The sequence below is a fragment of the Xenopus laevis genome, chromosome 3L (genome assembly GCF_017654675.1).
Source record: "Xenopus laevis strain J_2021 chromosome 3L, Xenopus_laevis_v10.1, whole genome shotgun sequence".
In the NCBI taxonomy this organism is placed as follows: domain Eukaryota; kingdom Metazoa; phylum Chordata; class Amphibia; order Anura; family Pipidae; genus Xenopus; species Xenopus laevis.
In genome coordinates, this window is record NC_054375.1 from 141,825,459 (window position 1) to 141,846,646 (window position 21,188).

Genomic DNA, 21,188 nt, shown 5'->3' on the forward strand with positions numbered 1-21,188 from the left:
TTATCAGCACGTAGTTTAATCATCCAGGTCTCTATATAGAAGCCATTTTTAGTTACTGTAGCCCTTTGTGATTATGTTTTAATTGATAAAGAAGTGATGTTACAAATTGTAACAACTTCTCCACAGTTTACAGAAATCATGCAGGAACTACATAACCCACAATGCATTGCACTGAGATGTTCCTTTCCTTATTGAAATCACATGTGCAGGGAATTGTGGGGGTTGGAGGATGCAGGCTGAGGACAGATGGCTGTTGATACAAAGTAACAGTAGTCAGTCAGCTCAGCAAAGTAGTCAGAGAGATCAGCAGGAGAGCAGGGGGCTAGGCTTAGGGAACAGTCAGAAACCATTAAAAATCATGAAAAGTCTGCATATTTTTTTAAATGATGTATATTGCAAAGTTGCTTGAAATTATAAATTTTGGTGGTCCCACACTCCAATAGGTAACAGGGTTCCTCTGAACAGAGAAGTGGCTAAGCCACAAAACTTGCAAGATCAGCTTGTAAGCAGCTGAGCTGATGAAGTATATGTATATCCGAAACATGTTGTGAAAAATAAAACACACTGAACTAGCTGTGGTTCTCCAGTTTATTTTATGCTTGCTTGAAATCAGGTTTACTTTTCAAAAAGCTTAAATTATGTTTGTGTGGAGTTCCCCTTTAAGGTGGCAACAAAATGATGATTGAGCCCAATGTTATTAATAGGGAAAAAAGATAAATATATAGGAAGGCCGGTATTTTTTTCCGGAAAAGGTGGCAACCCTAATTCCTATATATTTATATTTATTCACTATTAATAACATTGGAATCAACCATAATTTTTACTGGCCAGGCCCGGTAAAATGCCGGCCAGGTGGCAACCGGTTAAATCATTTGCTAGCCCACACCAATCATTTTGAAAATCCAAGGTTCAATAGCTCCAATGTCAAATTAAAAGTATAAAAATAAAAAAATACAACACAAAGCTGAAAAAGCATATCAATACAGAAAGATCCAAATAATTTGTGCAAATGTTTAAAGGCAGAGCATCACCCTCAGCCTATAGATTATTATTTACAAAGCCGCAAACAGTGAGTGAACTATAAATATCACAAAAGCCAATTTCAAAAATGTAGTACTGCCTGTCAGATGTCGACAGGGGTTTATTTATAACTACAAATACCCTGAGATTTTATTGGAATAGATTGGATTTCCCGAAATAAAAATGGCGACGACTTCGCATGACCAGGAACCACAAAGCGATATGAAGGGCAAAATAAGGACTCGCTTACGGGAAGTCGCTGCCAACATTAACCAATCAAGGAACAGCCCTGGAGATGATGGTAAGCGTTCCGACCAGTAAGATTTCAGGAGGCGTGGCTGAATGCTAGCGTGCTGAATATGGGGGTGAAGCTGGAAGTTTTCCGGGTAACTATCAGCGCTGCTAAATCGGGGTGTACTTGTGGTGTCACGGTATTAGGGTGCGGGTTCCTGTAGTCGCTTGTAGCTATCAGATGTGGTATTGCCGGACATCTTAGTTATCCCTTGGGCCTCTCAGTTGTTTATGAAATCCTTGCAGCACTCTATAGGGAATGTGGGGCTGTAGCAGCCATTCTCATTGCTTCCAGACTAATGTACATTTGTAGCACAGTCATGACTGAATTCTAATAACACTTTAGGATTAGGTGCTGCGTTTAAAGGGGAACTCCATCCAAAAACTGGTTTTGGCTAATGAAAGAATGTGTTATTCTAAACTGCGGAATCTGTCGTTTTAAAATCCCATGTAAATAGGATAGCGATTGCAGGTAGTATTTATCCCGTTTTTATTTTGCCCTGCTGCTTCTGTGTCTTGAAACTATTTAGAAGTCAGTCTTACACGCTTCTTCACAGGTCTGCTACAGGAAAACTATATCCCCCACACAATGTAGGTCTCTTTAAAAAGATATTGCATAAACGGCTCATGTGGAAAACCCTGCTTCATGTAAATAAGGCATTTTCATAATAATATACTTTTCTAGTAGTATGTGCCATTGGGTAATCATATATAGAAAATTTGCATTTTAAAAAAATAAGGGCCGCCCCGTGGGATCGTAGGATTCACGGTGCACACAAACATGCCATACATGTTAGGTCACATGAGCCAATTAACAGACAGAGTTCCTCACTTCTTACTGTTACATTAAGGGCAGACACACGCTGTTATTTCAGGAGATTAGCGACTAATCTCCCCAGTGGCTGATTAATACTATCTGAGGCCCCTAGGCTACACTTTCCACAGGGGCCCGTCCCCGCTTTCCACAGGGCCCCTCCAACTGCTGCTTTATCTGGTCGGGTACCGTGAGGCCCCCCATGCACACCCAGTACCTGCTTTCTGGCTGTCTGGGAGAAGATTACACAAGGTGCGTGTCAGTGTGCGCTCAAGCTCTACATGAAGCTGTGCTCATTACATTTTTTTTAAAAAAAATAAAAAATTGAAAAAGCCCCTCAGCATTGTGGGCCCCTAGGCTATAGCCTAGGTTAGCCTATACATTAATCCGCCCCTGAATCTCCTCGAACTGCCTTCCCTAGAATGTAAATTGACGGCGAGATTGCACTTGGAAAGCTTAGTTTCCAAGTCGCCCAAAGTTGCCTGACGAGGAAACTTCAGATGACTTCAGAAAACAAATCGCTCTGAGTGCCATCCCGCCGGCAATTTAGAATCTTGCCGGCGGGAAGGCTTTTCATGGAGATTAGTTGCCCGAAGAAGAGGCGATTAGTTGCCGGGCAACTAAGGAAAATGAGAAACACTTGATTTCCTTGTTAGGTGATTATGATTCTTAATCAACATCTGCTCCTTCCCTACCCAATGGTTTTCACTTTAAGGTTGATTGTACAGACTATTTATGGTTAGTGGGCTAGAAAATTAGGCAGCACTAGCTAACAGGATGTAGAAGTCCGTGTTGGCTTGTGTTCCCAGAATAGCTGAGCATTGCCAGGTATTTCTTGTAGCGTACATTGTAGTGTACATTCTTGTTTTATGCATACACACACTTTTCCCAAACTTCTAGGCACACAAAGGAAATAACTGTAACATATGACATTAGCCGTGTTTGGATGCTGACTCAAAGAATTAGCCTATTAGTGAACCAGACATGATGTTGCACACCAGAATTGTGATCTTACAGATGTACATATGGGTGAAAATGACAAAATTACAACCCTAAGAGGCATGTTTATCCATATGTGCAACTTGAGAATGCAAGGTCTACATGGAAGCACTCTATTTGTACAGACAAGTATGTTGCAAAATTTGTCTCAAACTCACTATACACAATGCACCCAAAATGACAAATGCAATCCACAGCAGTATTAGGTGTGACCTGTAAGATGCACAGCTATCTCTTTACTGATCACAGTGTGATCTCATAAAGGCAGGTCCACTGTTTGTGTGTTACTAATCCCTGCCATTTCAGTATTAACATAAACCTTCCAAATCTACTGTCTGACTGTCTTCTCTCCATCTTCATTCTACTTCCAGATTACCTTTGACTGACATCTCACTGTCTCATCATGCATGCTTCTTCCACATTACTACTGACCACCTTGTATTTGTATCTCCACGCTGCTATCAGATTCCTACTGATTTTCCTCTCACTGTCCCTGTTTGTCATTTCTAGATTGCTTCTGACTGCCCTTACTCTGAGTCTTCTTGCAGCGTTCAGATTATTACTGACTCTCCTCTTCCCTAGCCTCCATGTCGTTTTGGCATTTTTACTGACTCCCCTATTTCATTGTCTCCATTCTGCCTTCATATGTTTCTTGGCTGCCCTCTCTCCATGGTTCCATGTTGTTTCTAGATTACTACTGAAGGTCCTCTGTCCATGGTTGCATGCTGCTTCTAGATTACTACCGACTCTCCTCTCTCCATGGCTGCATGCTGCTTCTAGATTACTTCTGATTCTCCTCTCTCCATGGCTGCATGCTGCTTCTAGATTACTACTGACAGTCCTTTCCCCATGGCTGCATGCTGCTTCTAGATTAATACTGGTTCTCCTTTCTGCTTGGGTGAAATCTGCTTGCAGATTACTGTTGACAACTAACCCTCTGTCTCCATCTCCAAACTCATTCCAGATTCGTGATAACTACCCTCTAATTTCATTAGAATTCTCGTTTCTGAATCCCATAGACTATCCTTTCAGTATGTCTGTACGTTTCCTTATGACTGACCTCAAATAATTGCAGACCCACTTTGCCTCTTGTTTTGTTGCTGTATTTCCCTTCCCAAACTTCCCACCTTCTTACAATTCCTGTTTGTACCCCCCAGATGGTCCTCTACCTTACCTTTCCTGTTACAATGTTCTGGATTTCTAATCAAGCTGAGTACTTTGAGGAGTATGTTGTGAAACGGAAGGTGAGTATCTCCACTATTTTTTTCCATATACAATACATAGCTGTTATACTGGTTGTATGTTATGCATGTAAATAACACAGTGTTCTCACAAGGAAATAGATCTTTAGCGTCTTAAAGGGGTAGTTTACCTTTCAATTAACCTCTAGTATGATGTAGGCAGTGACATTCTGAGACAATTTGCAATTGGTCTTCATTTTTTATTTATTTATTTTGTGGATTCTCAGTTATTTAGCTTTCTTTATGTTCACCATCTTTTAAGTTTTTATTTTCATCAGCTATTTGGCTGCTAGTGTCTTATTTACCCTATCAGACAGTGGTATGAAAGAGAGACTGGAATATTAATGATTGAGGGACTGAAAGACTGGAATATTAATAGTTGAGGGACCGAATACAAATATAAGTAATAATAAGAAATAATACAATTGTACTTTCAAAGAGCAATGGATTCTTAGCTTCCGGGGTCATTGACCACCATTTAAAAGTTAGGCAGAAGAGGAAGGCAAAACATAAATAAATAACGATGACCAGTTGCAGAGTTGGAATAAGCCAAAGGTGAACCACCCCTTAAGGGTCAGTCCACACGAGCAGATTCAGGGAGATTTAGTCGCCTGGCGACTAATCACCTCTTCTTCTGGGTGACAATCTCCCCGAACTGCCTTCGCGTGTCTTCCTGTCCGCTATAATGAAAAGTCGCCTGCGCTAAAGCACACGCGTCAGTTCGTTTTCCGAAGTTGCCCGAAGTTTCCTCGTGAGGCACGAAGACTTTTCATTATAGCGGACGGGAAGACACACAAAGGCAGTTCGGGGAGATTGTCGCCCAGAAGAAGAGGCGATTAGTCGCCAGGCCACTAAATTTCCCCGAATTTGCTCGTGTGGACTGACCCTTAAGGGAGCCATACCTTCTTTTTTTCTTTTTGCTAAACGCTGGCATGTTCTAAGCCTTAGAACATGCCAGAGTTTTGCAAAAAGAAAAAAAGGCATGTGCTTTACACAAGCACAATGTACCTTATCTAGTGATCCACACCCTGATTTGGTCAGTGAATAATATGCTGAGAAATGTTCTTCTCTGTATCACTAAACAATAATAGGATGGAGAACAATTATTATTTTATTATTATTAACATGTATTTATATAGTGGCAGCATATTTCGCAGCGCTTAGACAAGATTGGAGCATGAGAAACTAGTGTTGGGAATCTCTGTCTGTTCTGCTGTCCATTTTTATTATGGACAATGTTCAGCACTGTGGCAGCTGTGAATGAGTTTTTGGGGAAGCATTATAAAAAAAAAACTATAAAAAGTCATGGGAGTACCCTTCTTTTATTTAAGAAAAGTTTTAAATGGATTGCACTGTTTTCAGAATGTGTTATGATTTGTCAGTGTCTTGTTCCTTGAAGAATGAGGATTTAGTTATTATATTTACTAAACACCAGCAGGTTCTGTGGAATGAGAAAAGGTGGATCATTGATAATCAGTGGAGTACTGGTAGATTCCCTGTACTAATCCAGCAAACGTGTATGGGCTGTACTGGGGATTGCTTTGCCAATTACATTACAAATAATGCTTTAGCGGCAGATGCAATTACTGCTGCAAGCTTTGGATGCAACTCGTGTACAGCCCTCGGAAGTTTCCTTATGTCATCATCTTGAGAAATAATGTCACATTTGCTTTTGATGCTGGATAATTCTAGTCTTTTTCCAGGACTAAGGATAAGCCTGAAAGGAATGCGTCTTGGGAAGGGAGACATATGTATATAGTATCAACTGTCCAACCTGTAACCCTCCAACTATTGGTGCACTACTTAAGGTGGCCACACATGGGCCAATAAAAGCTGCCAACAGACCGAGTTAACAGCTTATCGGCCTGTGTATGGGACCCTTCGATGGGCTTCCCCAACCAATATTTGGCAAAAAGAAGTGCATATGGGGGGGGAAAGGTCCACCTCGCCAAATGGGATGATCTTCAAGTGTGTGACCAACTTTCCCCTTGATTTCCCCTTTCCTGTTTTTGTCTCTTTAACCTTCTATTCTTCCTTTCTCTCACTTTCTGCTATGCCTGCTTCTTCGCCTTCCATTGTTTTTTTTTTTTGTTTTTTTTTTTTTATCCTCCAAACCCACTTGCTCTTTCACTCCTGATTTCCAGTTAACTGTTCACTCTCCAGCTCCATTTTACTCTACTCTTTATAGTACTTATAATATTTTACTCTTTGTCCCTTCTAGAGTCCTGCAGCGGGTTGGGTACCCGGGGGTTACTCGCAAAAACATGCGGGTTATCCGCAAAAACCTGCGGGTTGTGGGTAGAAGTTCCCGGTGCGGGTATAGACACGGGTTTGCGGGTCGCAGGTCGGGCCGCGGGTCTTCTCAATAGCGATTTTTACTCCCGTTTTCTGGCCATGGCTACTTCTGATGATATCACTTCCGGTTTACAATGACAGTACTTCCTGTTTTACTTTTTTTTTTTTTTTTTGATCACGCCTTCATCTGATGATGCCACTTCCTGTTTACAATGACAGCACTTCCTGATTCTTGATGGTCAGCGGGTCACGGGTCGGGGTTGCGGATAAGGTACTTGCGGGTCGGGTAGCGGGTCCAATCGGGTAAGGTTGCGGGTCCAGGTTACGGATTGCAGGTTGCAGGTACGGGTCGGGTACAGGTTCCAAAAATTGGACCCGCACAGGACTCTAGTCCCTTCCCTACCCACCTCTTTGTTTTTACCTGTCTTCTTTTTCTGCTGTTCTTGCCTCTCCCTGTTATTCTTGTCTTCTGCTCTTTTTGTTTATTCCTCTAAGATGTTACTTGATATAAATCCTTCTCCCCTTTTGAGTCGTTGTGACCCAATGCATATGGTACACATTGTGTTTTCTCCACCAGCGTATTGCCAATCCTCCCCAAACCTGGTGTGTGTGTGTGTGTGTAGTGACAAGAATGAATATGTTCTGCCTGTCCTAGCACAAACATGCGGATTTTGGGCACAAAATGCCCACACAAAGGTTAGGAGAATGGTGTCAAACTACTGCATGCCTTGTTTCTACCCAAATATCCCATGCTGCAGTGTGTATGAACCCCATCATCCCACTGCTTTCATCCACTACATGCTTTATATATACTGTATGTATCTGACCAGTGCAAGAATAAACACATTTATTTTCTCCTTTTCATATTTGTAACAGAGGGAAATCTGTCCCCCAGAACGTGATGAACAGGTAAGAGGGAAATGGGGTGAATTAATACAGGGCACATTGCTGTATTTTGTTGAAACTGGCATCACTCAGTTTAACCCACGCTGTAAAGTTGTCCAGCTGCTAGAAAAACCCTTGTGCCAGTACTCGGTCTAACCTTCATTTCGACCAGCTGCTAGAAAGAAAAAATATTTGGACACAAAAAGAAGAAAAACAATTGCCAGTGCAGTGTTTCTGCCATTAAAGAGGTTGCTCGTCTTCAAATAAACTTTAAATATGATATAGAGCAGAGGTCTCCAACCTTTTTCACCCATGAGCAACATTCAGTTGTATAAAAAGTTGGGGAGCAACACACGCATGAAAAATGTTCCTGGAGTGTTCAATAAGTGGTCATTCCTGTAGACTGGCAGTCTACAGGAGGCTCTGTTTGGCAGTATATCTGTTTTTTATGCAACAAAACTTGCTTTCAAGCTTATTGAAAAATAAGCACCTGCTTTGAGGCCACTGGGAGCAACATCCAAGGGGTTGGTGAGCAACATATTGCTCACAAGCTACTGGTTGGGGATCACTGATGTAGAGAGTGATATTCTGAGACCAGGGTGAGCATAATCCTTTCGCCTCCTGAGGCGGCTTGCTGCTGTTTCTCAACTATTTCCATTTAATATTATCAGGAGTGGCAGTGGGGCATGATAAACTGGCTGATAAAATGCCCTGTGGTAGAATAATTATTATATACACAGTATAATAAAGTAATAAAAACTACACCAGAAAAATGACAAGATCCAGATAATTGATATATACCTCTACAGTATTCCTTTTTCTAATTGGAGAATGGCAGCTTGATAATTAACTAGGTATATTTATGTCTGTTCTTTGCTGTGTGTGCACCATGCATTGAGTATTTAGTATCTCGGTATTCCCGGCTTGTACACGCTGCTCAATAAAATAAATGTGTGTTTCCTGCAGAGGAAAGAATTGGAGGCATTCCAAGAGAAGATGAGGATAAGGAGAGAGGAGAGGCTTTTGGCTGAAGCAGAGAACATCAAACATACATAACTGTTCTACCAGGGGCAAATCTAACCCTATATTTAACCCTCTCTATAACACGTTGGTGTGATAAAATATGTTTTTATAGTATAAAATATGCTTAAAAATATATTATGTTCTAGGCTGGAAATTTTGATTTCTCTGTCCGTTTCCATTTTGGACATAATAATGTGATGAATCCAGAGCATGGAAAATAAAATTGTTTAAAAGCTGTGTGGGACTTATGAGTGATTTGATCATGCTCTTAAAGGGAAACTAAAGTCTAAAATAGAATAATGTTAGAAATGCTGTATCTTGTATGCTAAACATAAACATGAACGCCACAAGCCTAATTAAACAAATAATTTATGCTTTCAAAGTTGGCCACAGGGGGCTCACCATCTTGTAACTTTGTTAAACATCTTTTCAAGACCAAGACCATGCACATGCTCAGTGTGATCTGGGCTGCTGTTGGGAGACTAAGCTTAGGGATTGTCATATATTATCAAAACAGCACAAGTCAAATAATATCTGCAAGAAGCCGATACAGCAAGACTGATTAATAATCAGAATATACAGACTGTACTGGGTCCTGTGTTGTCATGTAATCTAATGTGGATGTTATAGTTTTCGTATTGTTATACACACTTTCTCCAACTCGGCAGAACCAGTGGCTGCAGCAAAATAACCCTTCAATGAGAATCCCAGTTTATCTGTTTAAATCTGGCTCCATGATCTTTGTCCCTGCAGCTGTAGTTGAAACCAATAAAGGGGATGTAAAGGCAAAAATAAAATCCAATACAAGTTTTTACACAGTCGCCGACTGCTCTACAGGGAAACAAACAAAGCTGCTTGAGTTCTGGGAAGTAAGGTGGGGGGCTCCCCCTGCTGTTCGTAAGTATGATTGTTTCCCTGCAGAGCAGCTAGGGACCATCTGAAGTTTCCTATCCACAGCAGTCAGAGCAAGTAAAACGAAGGGGAAATTTCATTGCATACAGTCAGGTTTCTTATACACACCGGATGACATTACTGCCCAACAGTACTTGTTCCATAACACCTGGTGCTAAATCATCTGCATAAATGATTTTGTTTCAATAGCACTCGCTTCACATTTTTCTTACAGTGGACAGGACTCTTTAACCTCAAGTACTCGTATTGGCATTATTTTACTTTCTCTATTTCCTTTGTAGTATAAAAAAAAAAACAGTATTCTTTTGTGTATTATAGCTGTGGTTTTAATAAAGAATGTAATACAGTGATGTAATTTATGTTTTGTATAAAAAAAATACAGTTGGTCTCTTCTATACAATACTGAAACAAAGGAAATTGCGTGACTTTTTGTCTCAAAAAAAGGAAGTAAAAAATGTTTTCCCCTTCTCACCCGGTTCGGTTCGTTATTCGGCGGAATCTTTCACGAAGTGGATTTGGTGCATCACTAATGGATACGTCTAAGCAACTTTTCATATGGTTTAAATTTTTTCTTTTTCATAGTCTTTGTCTTTGTATTAATTTTCTTCTTCTTCTGACTATTTCCAGCTTTAAAATGGGAGTCCCTGAACCCATTTAAAAACAAATGCTCTGTAAGGCTACAAATGTATTGTTATTGCTACTTTTTTCCAGTTTTCGTTTGTTTCCAGTCTCTTGTTTGAATCAATGCATTGTTGCTAGAGTAATTTGGAACCTAGCAACCAGATTGCTTAAATTACAAACTGGAGAGCTTCTGAATAGGGATGGGCGAATTTGATCTGTTTAGTTTCACCAAAAATTAGTCACCGGCGAAATGTCACAGACGCCCATTAAAGTCTATGGGCGGCAACATTTTTTTGACACGCCGCGAAATTGTTTTGATGCGCATCTCTTTTTTTGACACACGACACCATACAAGTCTATGGGCATCATTTCCGCGGAGTAACAAGGCGAAAAAATTCGCCCATCCCTATTTCTGAATAAAAAGCTAAATAATTTGAAAGAAAAATGAAAAACACACTGAGGTATATTTATCAAAGAGGGAAGTTAGTGATCGCCACAATTGCTCAAGGAATGGAAAGGCGGCACTCACTCCGGTTAAGTAAAAAAGTTTATTCCAACAGGTCACTGACCAACATCACCTGACTTGTTTCGGGAGTTACTCCCTTAATCATAGGCTTAATCGCACAGTCTGCTAGAGTGAAATACCGCCTCTATCCATTTTTATGGGATTTTTAAAGGCGTATTTATCAAATGGTGAACATTCATGTTCACCCTTTGATAAATACGCCTTTAAAAATCCCATACGAATGAATGGAGAGAGGCGGTAGTAGTTATGCCAGTCCTGCTTATCTAGTATGGTAGCCAGTACATGAAGAGATGAATGGGTTTGGATATTTTCACAAGATTTAATTTACCTTCGATTTTATATTACCACCTATAGCCCCAATGCAATATTATAATCCCCTTACAAGAAAATAACAAGGGCATGGTCTAATTTTATTAGAAAATATAGTTACTATAATTAAGACAGAGACATAACGTATGCAAAAGATAATGATTTAATACGGTCTATAAGTCCAAAAGCAAGCCTCCCAACTTTCCCGTTTTTCACGGGACAGTCCAGATTTTGAGCGCTCATCCCACGGTCCCGGATTTGTTACTGAAATGTCCTGACTTTTTCTTTGATCTCCTGCACTAAACAGCCAGAAAAAGATACAACGTTTCTAATTTAATTGGCTTTTGCTAGAGAACACAGAATAGATACTTTTGTAACAGTCTAAGATAAGCAGGTCTCTTGGGAGAACTAAGACTTCATTAGCAAAATTGTAATAACACATTAAAAACCACAAAAATGTGTTCAAACTTTCATAACCTGCCAAATTCACTGCGTTCCGTGCGGGAAAATCTTTTTGTCCCTCTTTCTATTTCCAAAATGTTGGGAAGTACGCAAAAGTACTCAATGACATAGATACATATCTGAAAGCTTAAAGGGATACTGTCATGGGAAAAAAATTTTTTTTCAAAATGAATCAGTTAATAGTGCTGCTCCAGCAGAATTCTGCACTGAAATCCATTTCTCAAAAGAGCAAACAGATTTTTTTATATTCAATTTTGAAATCTGACATGGGGCTAGACATTTTGTCAATTTCCCAGCTGCCCCATGTCATGTGACTTGTGCTCTGATAAACTTCAATCACTCTTTACTGCTGTACTGCAAGTTGGAGTGATTATCACCCCCTCCCTTTTCCCCCCAGCAGCCAAACAAAAGAACAATGGGAAGGTAACCAGATAACAGCTCCCTAACACAAGATAACAGCTGCCTGGTAGATCTAAGAACAACACTCAATCGTAAAAACCCATGTCCCACTGAGACTCCTTCAGTTACATTGAGAAGGAGAAACAGCAGCCTGCCAAAAAGCATTACTCTCCTGAAGTGCAGGCACAAGTCACATGACATGGGGCAGCTGGGAAATTGACAAAATGTCTAGCCCCGTGTCAGATTTAAAAATTGAATATAAAAAAATCTGTTTGCTCTTTTGAGAAATGGATTTCAGTGCAGAATTCTGCTGGAGCAGCACTATTAACTGATTCATTTTGAAAAAAAAATTTTTTCCCATGACAGTATCCCTTTAAATTAATACATAACACATATAGTCCCAATATAAACAGCAGCCCTCAGGCTTGCAAGGCAGATAAGTTACTAGGAAGGAGAATACCCAAAAGTTTTAGACACAAGTCCTTTGTCAAGTCCTACAGCTAGCTACTGACTGTAGTTTTTCTGTGTTTAGAAATCCATTATCTGTGTTTGCAAACTATAATTATCCTACGGGAGGATTTAAACCGCAGCAGATTTGCAATAATAATACCCAGTAGATATGTTGTCAATCGTGGGTGTGGTCCAATATTAACCCTACTTCTACCCGACTGCCTCACATGACAAATAAGCCCAACAGGAAAGCATCACTGAAGTGTTATTTTCATATACTTCAATTCCAAAGATCAAATTAGTATTGTGGGAGAAGTGCAAAACTAAACAAACAGAAGGCAAGCCACAGAGGTGCATGCAAACTGGGAAAACAATGCCATATTTATAGTCACTGGGGTCACTGCCAAACACGACTTGAGTCTCAGCCCCAGGGCTGCCATCAGGGGGTACTGTTGTATCGGGCCCGGGCTTAAAGGGGGGCCCTGCTGTGCTCCACTTTTCAAAATAGCTGGGCCCCCCTTGACAGCGTCAAAGTCGTGAAACTGTGAAAAGACCCTAAGCCACGGAAGGAGCCAAAGTTAAAGTCCTGAAGCCGCGAAAAGACCCAAAGCCATGAAAAGAGCCAAAGCCACAAATAGACACGAAGTTGAAGCCCTGAAGCTGCAAAAAGACCTGAAGCCATGAAAGGACCTGAAGTTGAAGTTCTGAAGCCACAAAAAGAACCAAAGCCACAAAAGGAGCCAAAGTTGAAGTCCTGAAGCCGCAAAAAGACCCGAATGCCACGTAATGAGCCAAAGTTGAAGTCCTGCAGCCACGAAAAGACCCGAAGCCATGAAAGGAGCCGAAGTTGAAGTCCTAAAGCCACAAAAAGACCCGAAGCCACAAAAGGAGCCGAAGTTGAAGTCCTGAAGCTGCAAAAAGACCTGAAGCCACAAAAGGAGCCAAAGCTAAAGACCCGAAGCCATAAAAGGAGCCGAAGTTGAAGTCCTAAAGCCACAAAAAGACCCGAAGCCACAAAAGGAGCCGAAGTTGAAGTCCTGAAGCTGCAAAAAGACCTGAAGCCACGAAAGGAGCCAAAGCTAAAGACCCGAAGCCATAAAAGGAGCCGAAGTTGAAGTCCTAAAGCCACAAAAAGACCCGAAGCCACAAAAGGAGCCGAAGTTGAAGTCCTGAAGCTGCAAAAAGACCTGAAGCCACGAAAGGAGCCAAAGCTAAAGACCCGAAGGAATAAAAGGAGCCGAAGTTGAAGTCCTAAAGCCGCAAAAAGCCACAAAGCCACAAAAGGAGCCGAAGTTGAAGTCCTGAAGCTGCAAAAAGACCTGAAGCCACGAAAGGAGCCAAAGCTAAAGACCCGAAGGAATAAAAGGAGCCGAAGTTGAAGTCCTAAAGCCGCAAAAAGCCACAAAGCCACAAAAGGAGCCGAAGTTGAAGTCTTGAAGCTGCAAAAAGACCTGAAGCCAGGAAAGGAGCCAAAGCTTAAGACCCGAAGCCACAAAAGAGCCGAAGTTGAAGTCCTAAAGCCGCAAGGGGACCCTGGCGCCAATGTGTTTATTTTAATTTTTTTTTTACTTTTTAACACTTATTGTGTATTCATAAGTTACTGCTGTCCTGTTTTTTAAAATAACAGTGAGTAAAATATTTTTATTTGAATCTTCCTTCATAGTGGAGACCAGCAAATACTAAGGGGACTTTTTTTTTTTTTGTTTTAATACCACACAAGTTTCATCAAGACATCATGTGAAACAAATGACACCACTAAACGCCATTTATAGAGGTGTATTTTACAGGATATGTATTGCTTTTGTGTATTCTACATTGTTCCGTGTCATAAAATCCCCTCTGCAGCTGTATCTGCAAGTTCCTTACACAGACCATTGCATAACGCAGCAAAGAGCCTACACTCGTCGAATGACAGGACAAGCCCCTCCCATCATCCTGTTACACCCATAACTTCATGGAACTTCGGTCATGTGATAATGTATTCCCTGCTAACAGTGGCAGCACACGTGCAATTGGTAGCCACGCCCATTGCAGTCGAACAAGCGCTGCTGACTCTACACGGCTCCGCCCCGGATTCGCGAAGGAACCTTGTGGTTGGCTAACTCCGTCCGCCCTTGACAACCTCTGCTATCCGCCCCTTAGCAACGGACTTCCTGCTGCTTCCGTGATGTCACTTGTAACTGCAGCGTCAGAACACGGAAGTTGCTGATGCTTCAGGGACCGTAACCGGGTGGAGGTACAGGGCTAGGACAAGATGCCACCGACCGGGCTGAAAGCTGTAGTCGGAGAGAGTAAGTGGCACTTGAAGTCTCACGGGTGTGACGTGTTGTTTGTGTCGATAGTTAAAGGAGTGACGCCACCGTGCACGGATGTTTGTCATGCTAGGCTTTTTTCTGACGTAGACACTAAGCTGAACATGAGGGGTCACAAACAGAAGCCTTGAGAGGCCGTGGATATAACGTAGATACGTGTGCTTCTCTTTAGGACTGTACCATTCTCTCTACATGCAGGGGAACCTCCATTCCTTTCTGTGTTCCTGTTGGGCAGAAGCTTCTGCTGCTGGAATGTTATTGGAATGAGACCAGAGTTTTGTAGATATAATGGGGGGTCTCTCCAGTTGCCAAACTACAACTTCCAGCATGCTCTTGGATACACAGAGCCTGCACTGCAATAAAAGATAGAGGGCCACAGCCTTAGAAGTTGTAGTTTAGCAACTGGAGGGACCCCCCCCATTATATCTACAAAACTCTGGTCTCATTCCAAAAACATTCCTGCAGAATGGTACAGATTTAGGACTGTACCATTCTCCCTACATGCAGGGGAAACTCCATTCCTTTCAGTGTTCCTCTTGGGCAGAAGGTGCAGCAGAACCTTCTGCCCAAGAGGAACACTGAAAGGAATGGAGTTTCCCCTGCATGTAGGGAGAATGGTACAGTCCTAAACTGGGTCTGTTTCCAGCTAAATTTAAAGCCCAGACGGGGTTTGAAAGCACAAACTAGCCAAGGTATAGATTTGGGCTACTTTTTGGGCATTTGGCTATCTTGTACTTTAGAAACCAGCCAAAGTTTGCCCTAAAGTGTCACCTCCCAACTGTCCCTTTTTCAGAGGGACAGTCCTTCTTTTGACTGTTCAACCTGCACTGCCTCATTTATACTGGAAAGTCTCTATTTTCTCTGCACTGAACAGCCAGAAAAAGAAACAAAGTTTCTAACTTCATTGGTTTTTAGCAGAGAGCACAGAACAGGTAACAGGTGCAAATAAGATACTTTGTAACAATTTTGAGACACAAAAAAAGTTTAGATAAGGAGAAATATTTTCACTTTCATAACCTGCCAAATTTTGTAAAATGAAAATGGTAATAAGGGGGTGTGGCCGCCAAAAGGTCAAAAAATCGCTGCACAGAAAAAAAATGTTGTCCCTCTTTTTACTTCCAAAATGTTGGGAGGAATGGTGTCAAGGCTGCGTCTCCCAGTGCATGTTGGGTAATGTAGTTTTTGTTTAACAATTTGCCAACTGCCAAGTTTAATGTAAGACTACAATACCCAGCATGCAATGGGACTGACATCAGTCTCCTATCACTCTTAAGCATTCTTGCATTTTCTGGTGACTTTCCTCAATTTCAGACAATTTTGGGGCAAAAAATCTGCTGGCCACCAAAATGTCTAGAGGTTGCCGTTTTACCAATATTTATTGAAATTGTATATGTATTAGGGCCTTATGGGACCCCTATACCTCCAGGGCCCCCCCCCCCCTCTGTAGTTACGCCCCTAATGACAGTCAAATCTTTACCATTTTTTCTTCATGGAAAAATTTGTGAAACAGTGAAAATTTGAAAGAGGAGTTTTTTCTAGTATATTTATGTATTTTTTTAGACTTTTTTTTCACTGCGCATATTGTGCTGCTTTTGAAGTGCCTCTTGGTTAGTTTTGGGCTGGTTTTGGAAATTACACCTGGCAACCCTAGCCATAGACTGGGGTATCCTTGCTGTGTGGATAAAACCAGGGGCCCTGTGTTTAGCTCATTTAATGTACAGTAGGCAAGATGAATAGAAGTGGCTAGCAGCTTTACATTGGGGCACATTTTTCAGTGGAGGCTGTGAGCAGTGGTGTTACTTGAAGTTACTGGGCCCCACAGCAAATTAATTTTAAGGCCTCCAACATAACCCGAGGTTATGCTTTTTTACCAATATATGTTTAAATTGCTCAATATTTGGTCCTCATGGTGCCCCTATACCTCCTGGGCCCCCCTGCAGCCGCAGGGTCTGCTTCTCTCTCTAGTTACACCCCTGGCTGTGAGAAATGGCTCAGTATGTGATATGAGTGATGTTTTTCTTGATGCTACTAGGGATGGCTACTTGCTAGAAACCAATTCCCTTCCTACCTTGCTGGTCTGCCCTCCCCTTCCATTAAAATTGCAATCAGTACAATGTAGCTGGCAAAAATATGGTCAGCAGACAACCGTAGTTGCAGAGTAACAGGAACAGTAGCATAAAAAATAAGTGTTTTAAATTAATAAAAATATAATGCAGTGTTGCCTTGTACTGGTAAAACTGATGTGTTTGCTTCAGAAACACTACTATTGTTTATATAAACAAGCTGCTGTGCAGCAATGGGGGTAGCCATTCAGCGGTACATGATATTTTCATTACTTTAATTTTTTTGGTTTTATTGTTCCTTTAAAAGCTGGAAACAGGCAGAAGAGGAAGGCAAATAACTCAAAGTATAAAAAGAAAAAAAAAAGCAAATTTTAATTCAACAGTTGTTAAAATAGTACATATAACATACCAAAAAGTGAACTACCCCTTTAAAAACAATGTACTTCTTGCATAAAACACCCATGGTTGCAGCAGTGCAGCTGTACTGAGAATTTCTACTCATAAAAATTGTGTTTTAAAAGCCAGAAGCATTTCCACTGCCATTCTAGGAATTCTATATCATACTAAAGGTTTACGGAAAAGTGGAATTACCCCTTTATAAACTATAATACTTCTTGCGTAACACCCGTGGTTGCAGCTGTACTGAGAACTGATTTCTGCTCATGAAATTGTGGAAAAACTTTGGGGAATTGTTGTTTGTTTTAAAAGCCAGAGACATGGGCAACTCTGAGCTTAGATGACTTGATTTAATATGGTGGAACAAGCAGTTTGCTAGACCATACATTACTCGAGTACCAAATGAAGGGTCACATAAGTTTATTAAGAAGCACAGCATTGCCATAAAGCATTTTTATGAATTTGCTTTTTGTGCAGAGGTTGCCGACAACTTAACTTCTAGGACTGGATGTTCAGCAACCAACATATTTATAACTACCCCAGTTCTGCCTCAATGGTTAGTATTACTTGCAGCTCTTCAACCCCCTGTCTGGTTAATCACATTCAATCACCACTTACCTTCCAGTTTCCTTTAGTGCATATTTTTTCCTCCTCACTTTGAGGCAAGGCCCAGTATGTGCTTTATACGTGTGCTTGAAAGAGCAGGAAGGTCACCACACTGGAAGAACATAGAAGAAATGGGTGAGGAAGGCTGCTGATCCTGGTTAATAGCACAACAGCCCTTTGCCATGATATTAATCAAACATGCCAATGTTATAACAAGTCTTAATTTGCACTTGAACATGAGTTTGATCATTGTTTTTTATTATTATTTTCTAATGGTATGTCTGGATACACACACACACACACACACACACAACCACACAACCACACAACATGAGTGCTTCTGCAGTGGCCTGACCTCATTAAAGGAACAGTAACAGCGGAAAATTAAAATATTTTAAAGTAACTAAAATATAATGCAGTGTTGCCCTGGTAAAAGCTGTGTGTTTAATTAGGAACTACTATAATTTATATAAACAAGCTGCTGCGTAGCCATGGGGGCAGCCATTCAAAGATGGAAAAGGAGGAAAGACACAGGATACACAGACGATAACGCATAAGCATTTTGTATACAATGGGGTTCTTCAGAACTTATCTGTTATCTACTGTGTATCCTGTGCTTGAATGGCTGCCCCCATGGCTACACAGCAGCTTGTCTATATAAACTATAGTAGTATTTATCTGTTATCTACTGTGTATCTTGTGCTTGAATAGCTGCCCCCATGGCTACACTGCAGCTTGTTTATATAAACTATAGTAGTACTTATCTGTTATCTACTGTGTATCCTGTGCTTGAATGGCTGCCCCCATGGCTACACAGCAGCTCGTTTATATAAACTATAGTAGTACTTATCTGTAATCTACTGTGTATCCTGTGCTTGAATGGCTGCCCCCATGGCTACACAGCAGCTTGTTTACATAAACTATAGTAGAGTTTCTGAATTAAACACACCAGTGTTACTAGTGCAGGGCAACAGTACATTACATCGTCATTTACATTTTTTGGTGTTAATGTTCCTTTAAGTGCCTTTGATTTCAACTGACCCAGCAATATATTTAGAAAGGCATAATAGTAGATTGACAGTAGGGTGATAATTGAAGTGAGGACAATAAGATGCTCTGTTCATGTATAACAATGTGCAGAAATCATTGCATCTATTGGAATGTGGCCCCTGGCAGTATCAGTGGAAGCTGGACAGACTTGTTTCTCACTGGACAGATGGGAATCCTGCAGTAAATGTGGGTATGATGTCTCCTAAGCAGCGTGTATTCCTTTATGTACATGCAATAAGATATCATAATATGATACTGGAAGTAAGTCAGGCTAAGAGATATACAAGTGAATGCTCGGGATCTGTTATCTAGAATGCTCAGGACCTGGGGTTTTCTGGATAACGGATCCCATACCTGTACCAAAATGTATTTCCTTTAGGAGGGAATGGTGCCTGTTAAAGTCAATGGGAGACATCCAGGGATCAATTTGGAGTTGTTTGCAGTCTTCCTGACATTCGAGGTTTTTTTCGGAGAAAACACTCGAATCAAGTTTTTAAAATTTAAATCGAATTTGATTTGAGTTTTCGGGTCGAGCCTATTCACCTGCGTTTAAAAAAATTAGATTTTTATAATAAATTTCGATTGGTCGAATTTTGAGTTCATGGGAGTTCATGTGAGTTTTAAAAAAATCTGCCTCGAACTGTTAGTGTGTTGTGCTATTTCCTTTTCTCAGCAACTTTTGTCATTTTAATTACTTGCCTTCCTCTTCTGCCGATTTCCAACTTTCAAAGCAGCCAGTAAATGATTGATCTGTGAGGCTACAATTTTATTGTTACTTTTTATTGCTTTTCATACTATTCAGGCCTCTGCTATTCATCTTCCAGTCTCTCATTCAAATCTCTGTTTTTGGCTATCTTGAACCCTAGCAACCAGATAAAAAAATTATTTCCTTTTTTTTTGTATTAATAAAACAGTACATTGTACTTGATCCCAACTAAGAAATGTTATCCTTATTGGAAGCAAAACCAGCCTATTGGGTTTATTCAACGTTTACATGATTTTCTAGTAGATTTAAGGTATGACGATCCAAATTACAGAAAGATCCTTTATCCAGAAAACCCCAGGTCCCAAGCATTCTGGATAACAGGTCCAAACCTGTAATACTGTGCCCTTTACTTTAACATTGATATGTTATTTGATGTTTTTTTCCTGTAAAATCAGGAAAATGTATTGTGCATAATATATAGGTGGGACCACAAAACAACACTGTAAGACGAGAGAAAACTTAAAATCAGGAGATGGAAAAATTGAGGTTTCACTGTACATACAGTGCTTTGCAAAAGTATTCACCCCTTTGACATTTTTCATGTTTTGTTGCCTCAAAACCTGGAATTAAAATGGATTGTTTGAGAGTTTGCACCATTTAATTTACAGAACATGCCTACAACTTTGAAGATGTTTTGTTTTTTATTTTTGGACCAGTTTCCCAGTGATGGTGATGGGATGTGTTGGGTTTGCGCCAGACATAGCATTTTCCTTGGTGGCCGAAAAGTTCAATTTTAGTCTCATCTGACCAGAGCACCTTCCTCCATACATTTGGGGAGTCGCCCACATGCCTTTTGGCAAACTCAAAACTTGCCTTCTTATTTTTAACTTTAAGTAATGGCTTTATTATGGCCACTCTTCCATAAAGCCCAGCTTTCAGTTCTCTATCAGGTCCACCTAGCTGCTGATTGGTTCCCTACACAGCCTGGGAGGGAAAGGAAGCAGCAGGAAGTGGAACAATAAATCATGAACACTACTTTTAAAGCACAATCTTATATTTAAAGATGTCTAATGCACTGGCATATTCTTGTTTTTTTTATACAATAAGTCTCCTTTAAGGATAAGCACGACAGTGATAAGTGTAGTTCAGAATATTCCTTAATTTTAATAGGCAGAAATTCCTGGACTATAGTAAGGGCTCTGTTGTAAATTATAGGCAATATTTAATTTCACCTATTTAATTTCAACAGATCTATAGTTAGTATAGGTATGGGTATATAGAATTTAATTAAAAGTAGGGAGGGGTGTGTGTATGGATGCTGGGGTTTCATTTGGAGGGGTTGAACTTGATGGTCTTTTTTCAACCCAATTTAACTATGTAACTATGTAGATTACCAGTTGCCATACAAAGTGCATGCCAAGTTACACATTTGGTGCATCCCCTTAATGCAAGGGTCCCCAACCTTTTTTTTTTAACCTGTGAGCCACATTCAAATGTGAAAAAAGGTTGAAGAACAACGTAAGCATGTTATCTAGTTAGTAGAATTAAGTCAAAGGCAAATGGGCATTTCGGGGCAGATTTATCTAGGGTCAAAATTAGAATTTCCGAGTTTTTTTTATGGTCAAAACTGTCAAATTTGACCAGGGAGTAATTCAAATTAGAAAAATTTTAATTCGAGTTTGCAGATTTATCATACTCTGGCTCGAAATTCGACTATTCACCACCTAACACCTGCCAATATTGCTGTTTAAGTCATTGGGAGACGTCCAGCGATCAATTTTGAGTTGTTTGCAGCCTTCCTAACATTG

General features: G+C 40.5%; 2 protein-coding genes across 2 annotated transcripts in view; both read left to right on the plus strand.

The window, feature by feature from the left end:
- Window positions 1-1,269: 1,269 nt before the first annotated feature.
- pet100.L (PET100 homolog L homeolog) lies at window positions 1,270-8,805 on the plus strand. The gene is made up of 4 exons (XM_018253599.2): window positions 1,270-1,406; window positions 4,282-4,368; window positions 7,537-7,569; window positions 8,512-8,805. The coding sequence occupies exons 1-4, from the start codon at window positions 1,380-1,382 to the stop codon at window positions 8,599-8,601; spliced, it is 237 nt and encodes a 78-aa protein (XP_018109088.1). The 5' UTR covers window positions 1,270-1,379; the 3' UTR covers window positions 8,602-8,805.
- Window positions 8,806-14,382: 5,577 nt separating this feature from the next.
- LOC108711655 (syntaxin-binding protein 2) overlaps window positions 14,383-21,188 on the plus strand; it is a 38,054-nt gene continuing 31,248 nt past the window's right edge. The window contains exon 1 of the mRNA XM_018253600.2: window positions 14,383-14,538. Coding sequence (XP_018109089.1) covers window positions 14,502-14,538 — 37 coding nt within the window. The 5' untranslated portion in view covers window positions 14,383-14,501. The remainder of the gene's footprint in view (window positions 14,539-21,188) is intronic.

What these genes read in the sequence shown, in the direction of transcription:
- pet100.L (XM_018253599.2), top strand. Translation starts at nt 1,380, where the DNA reads ATGGGGGTGAAGCTGGAAGTTTTCCGG. An exon ending in AGTATGTTGTGAAACGGAAG is followed by an intron (nt 4,369 to 7,536) that starts GTGAGTATCTCC and finishes TATTTGTAACAG; the next exon opens with AGGGAAATCTGTCCCCCAGA. An exon ending in CCCCAGAACGTGATGAACAG is followed by an intron (nt 7,570 to 8,511) that starts GTAAGAGGGAAA and finishes TGTTTCCTGCAG; the next exon opens with AGGAAAGAATTGGAGGCATT.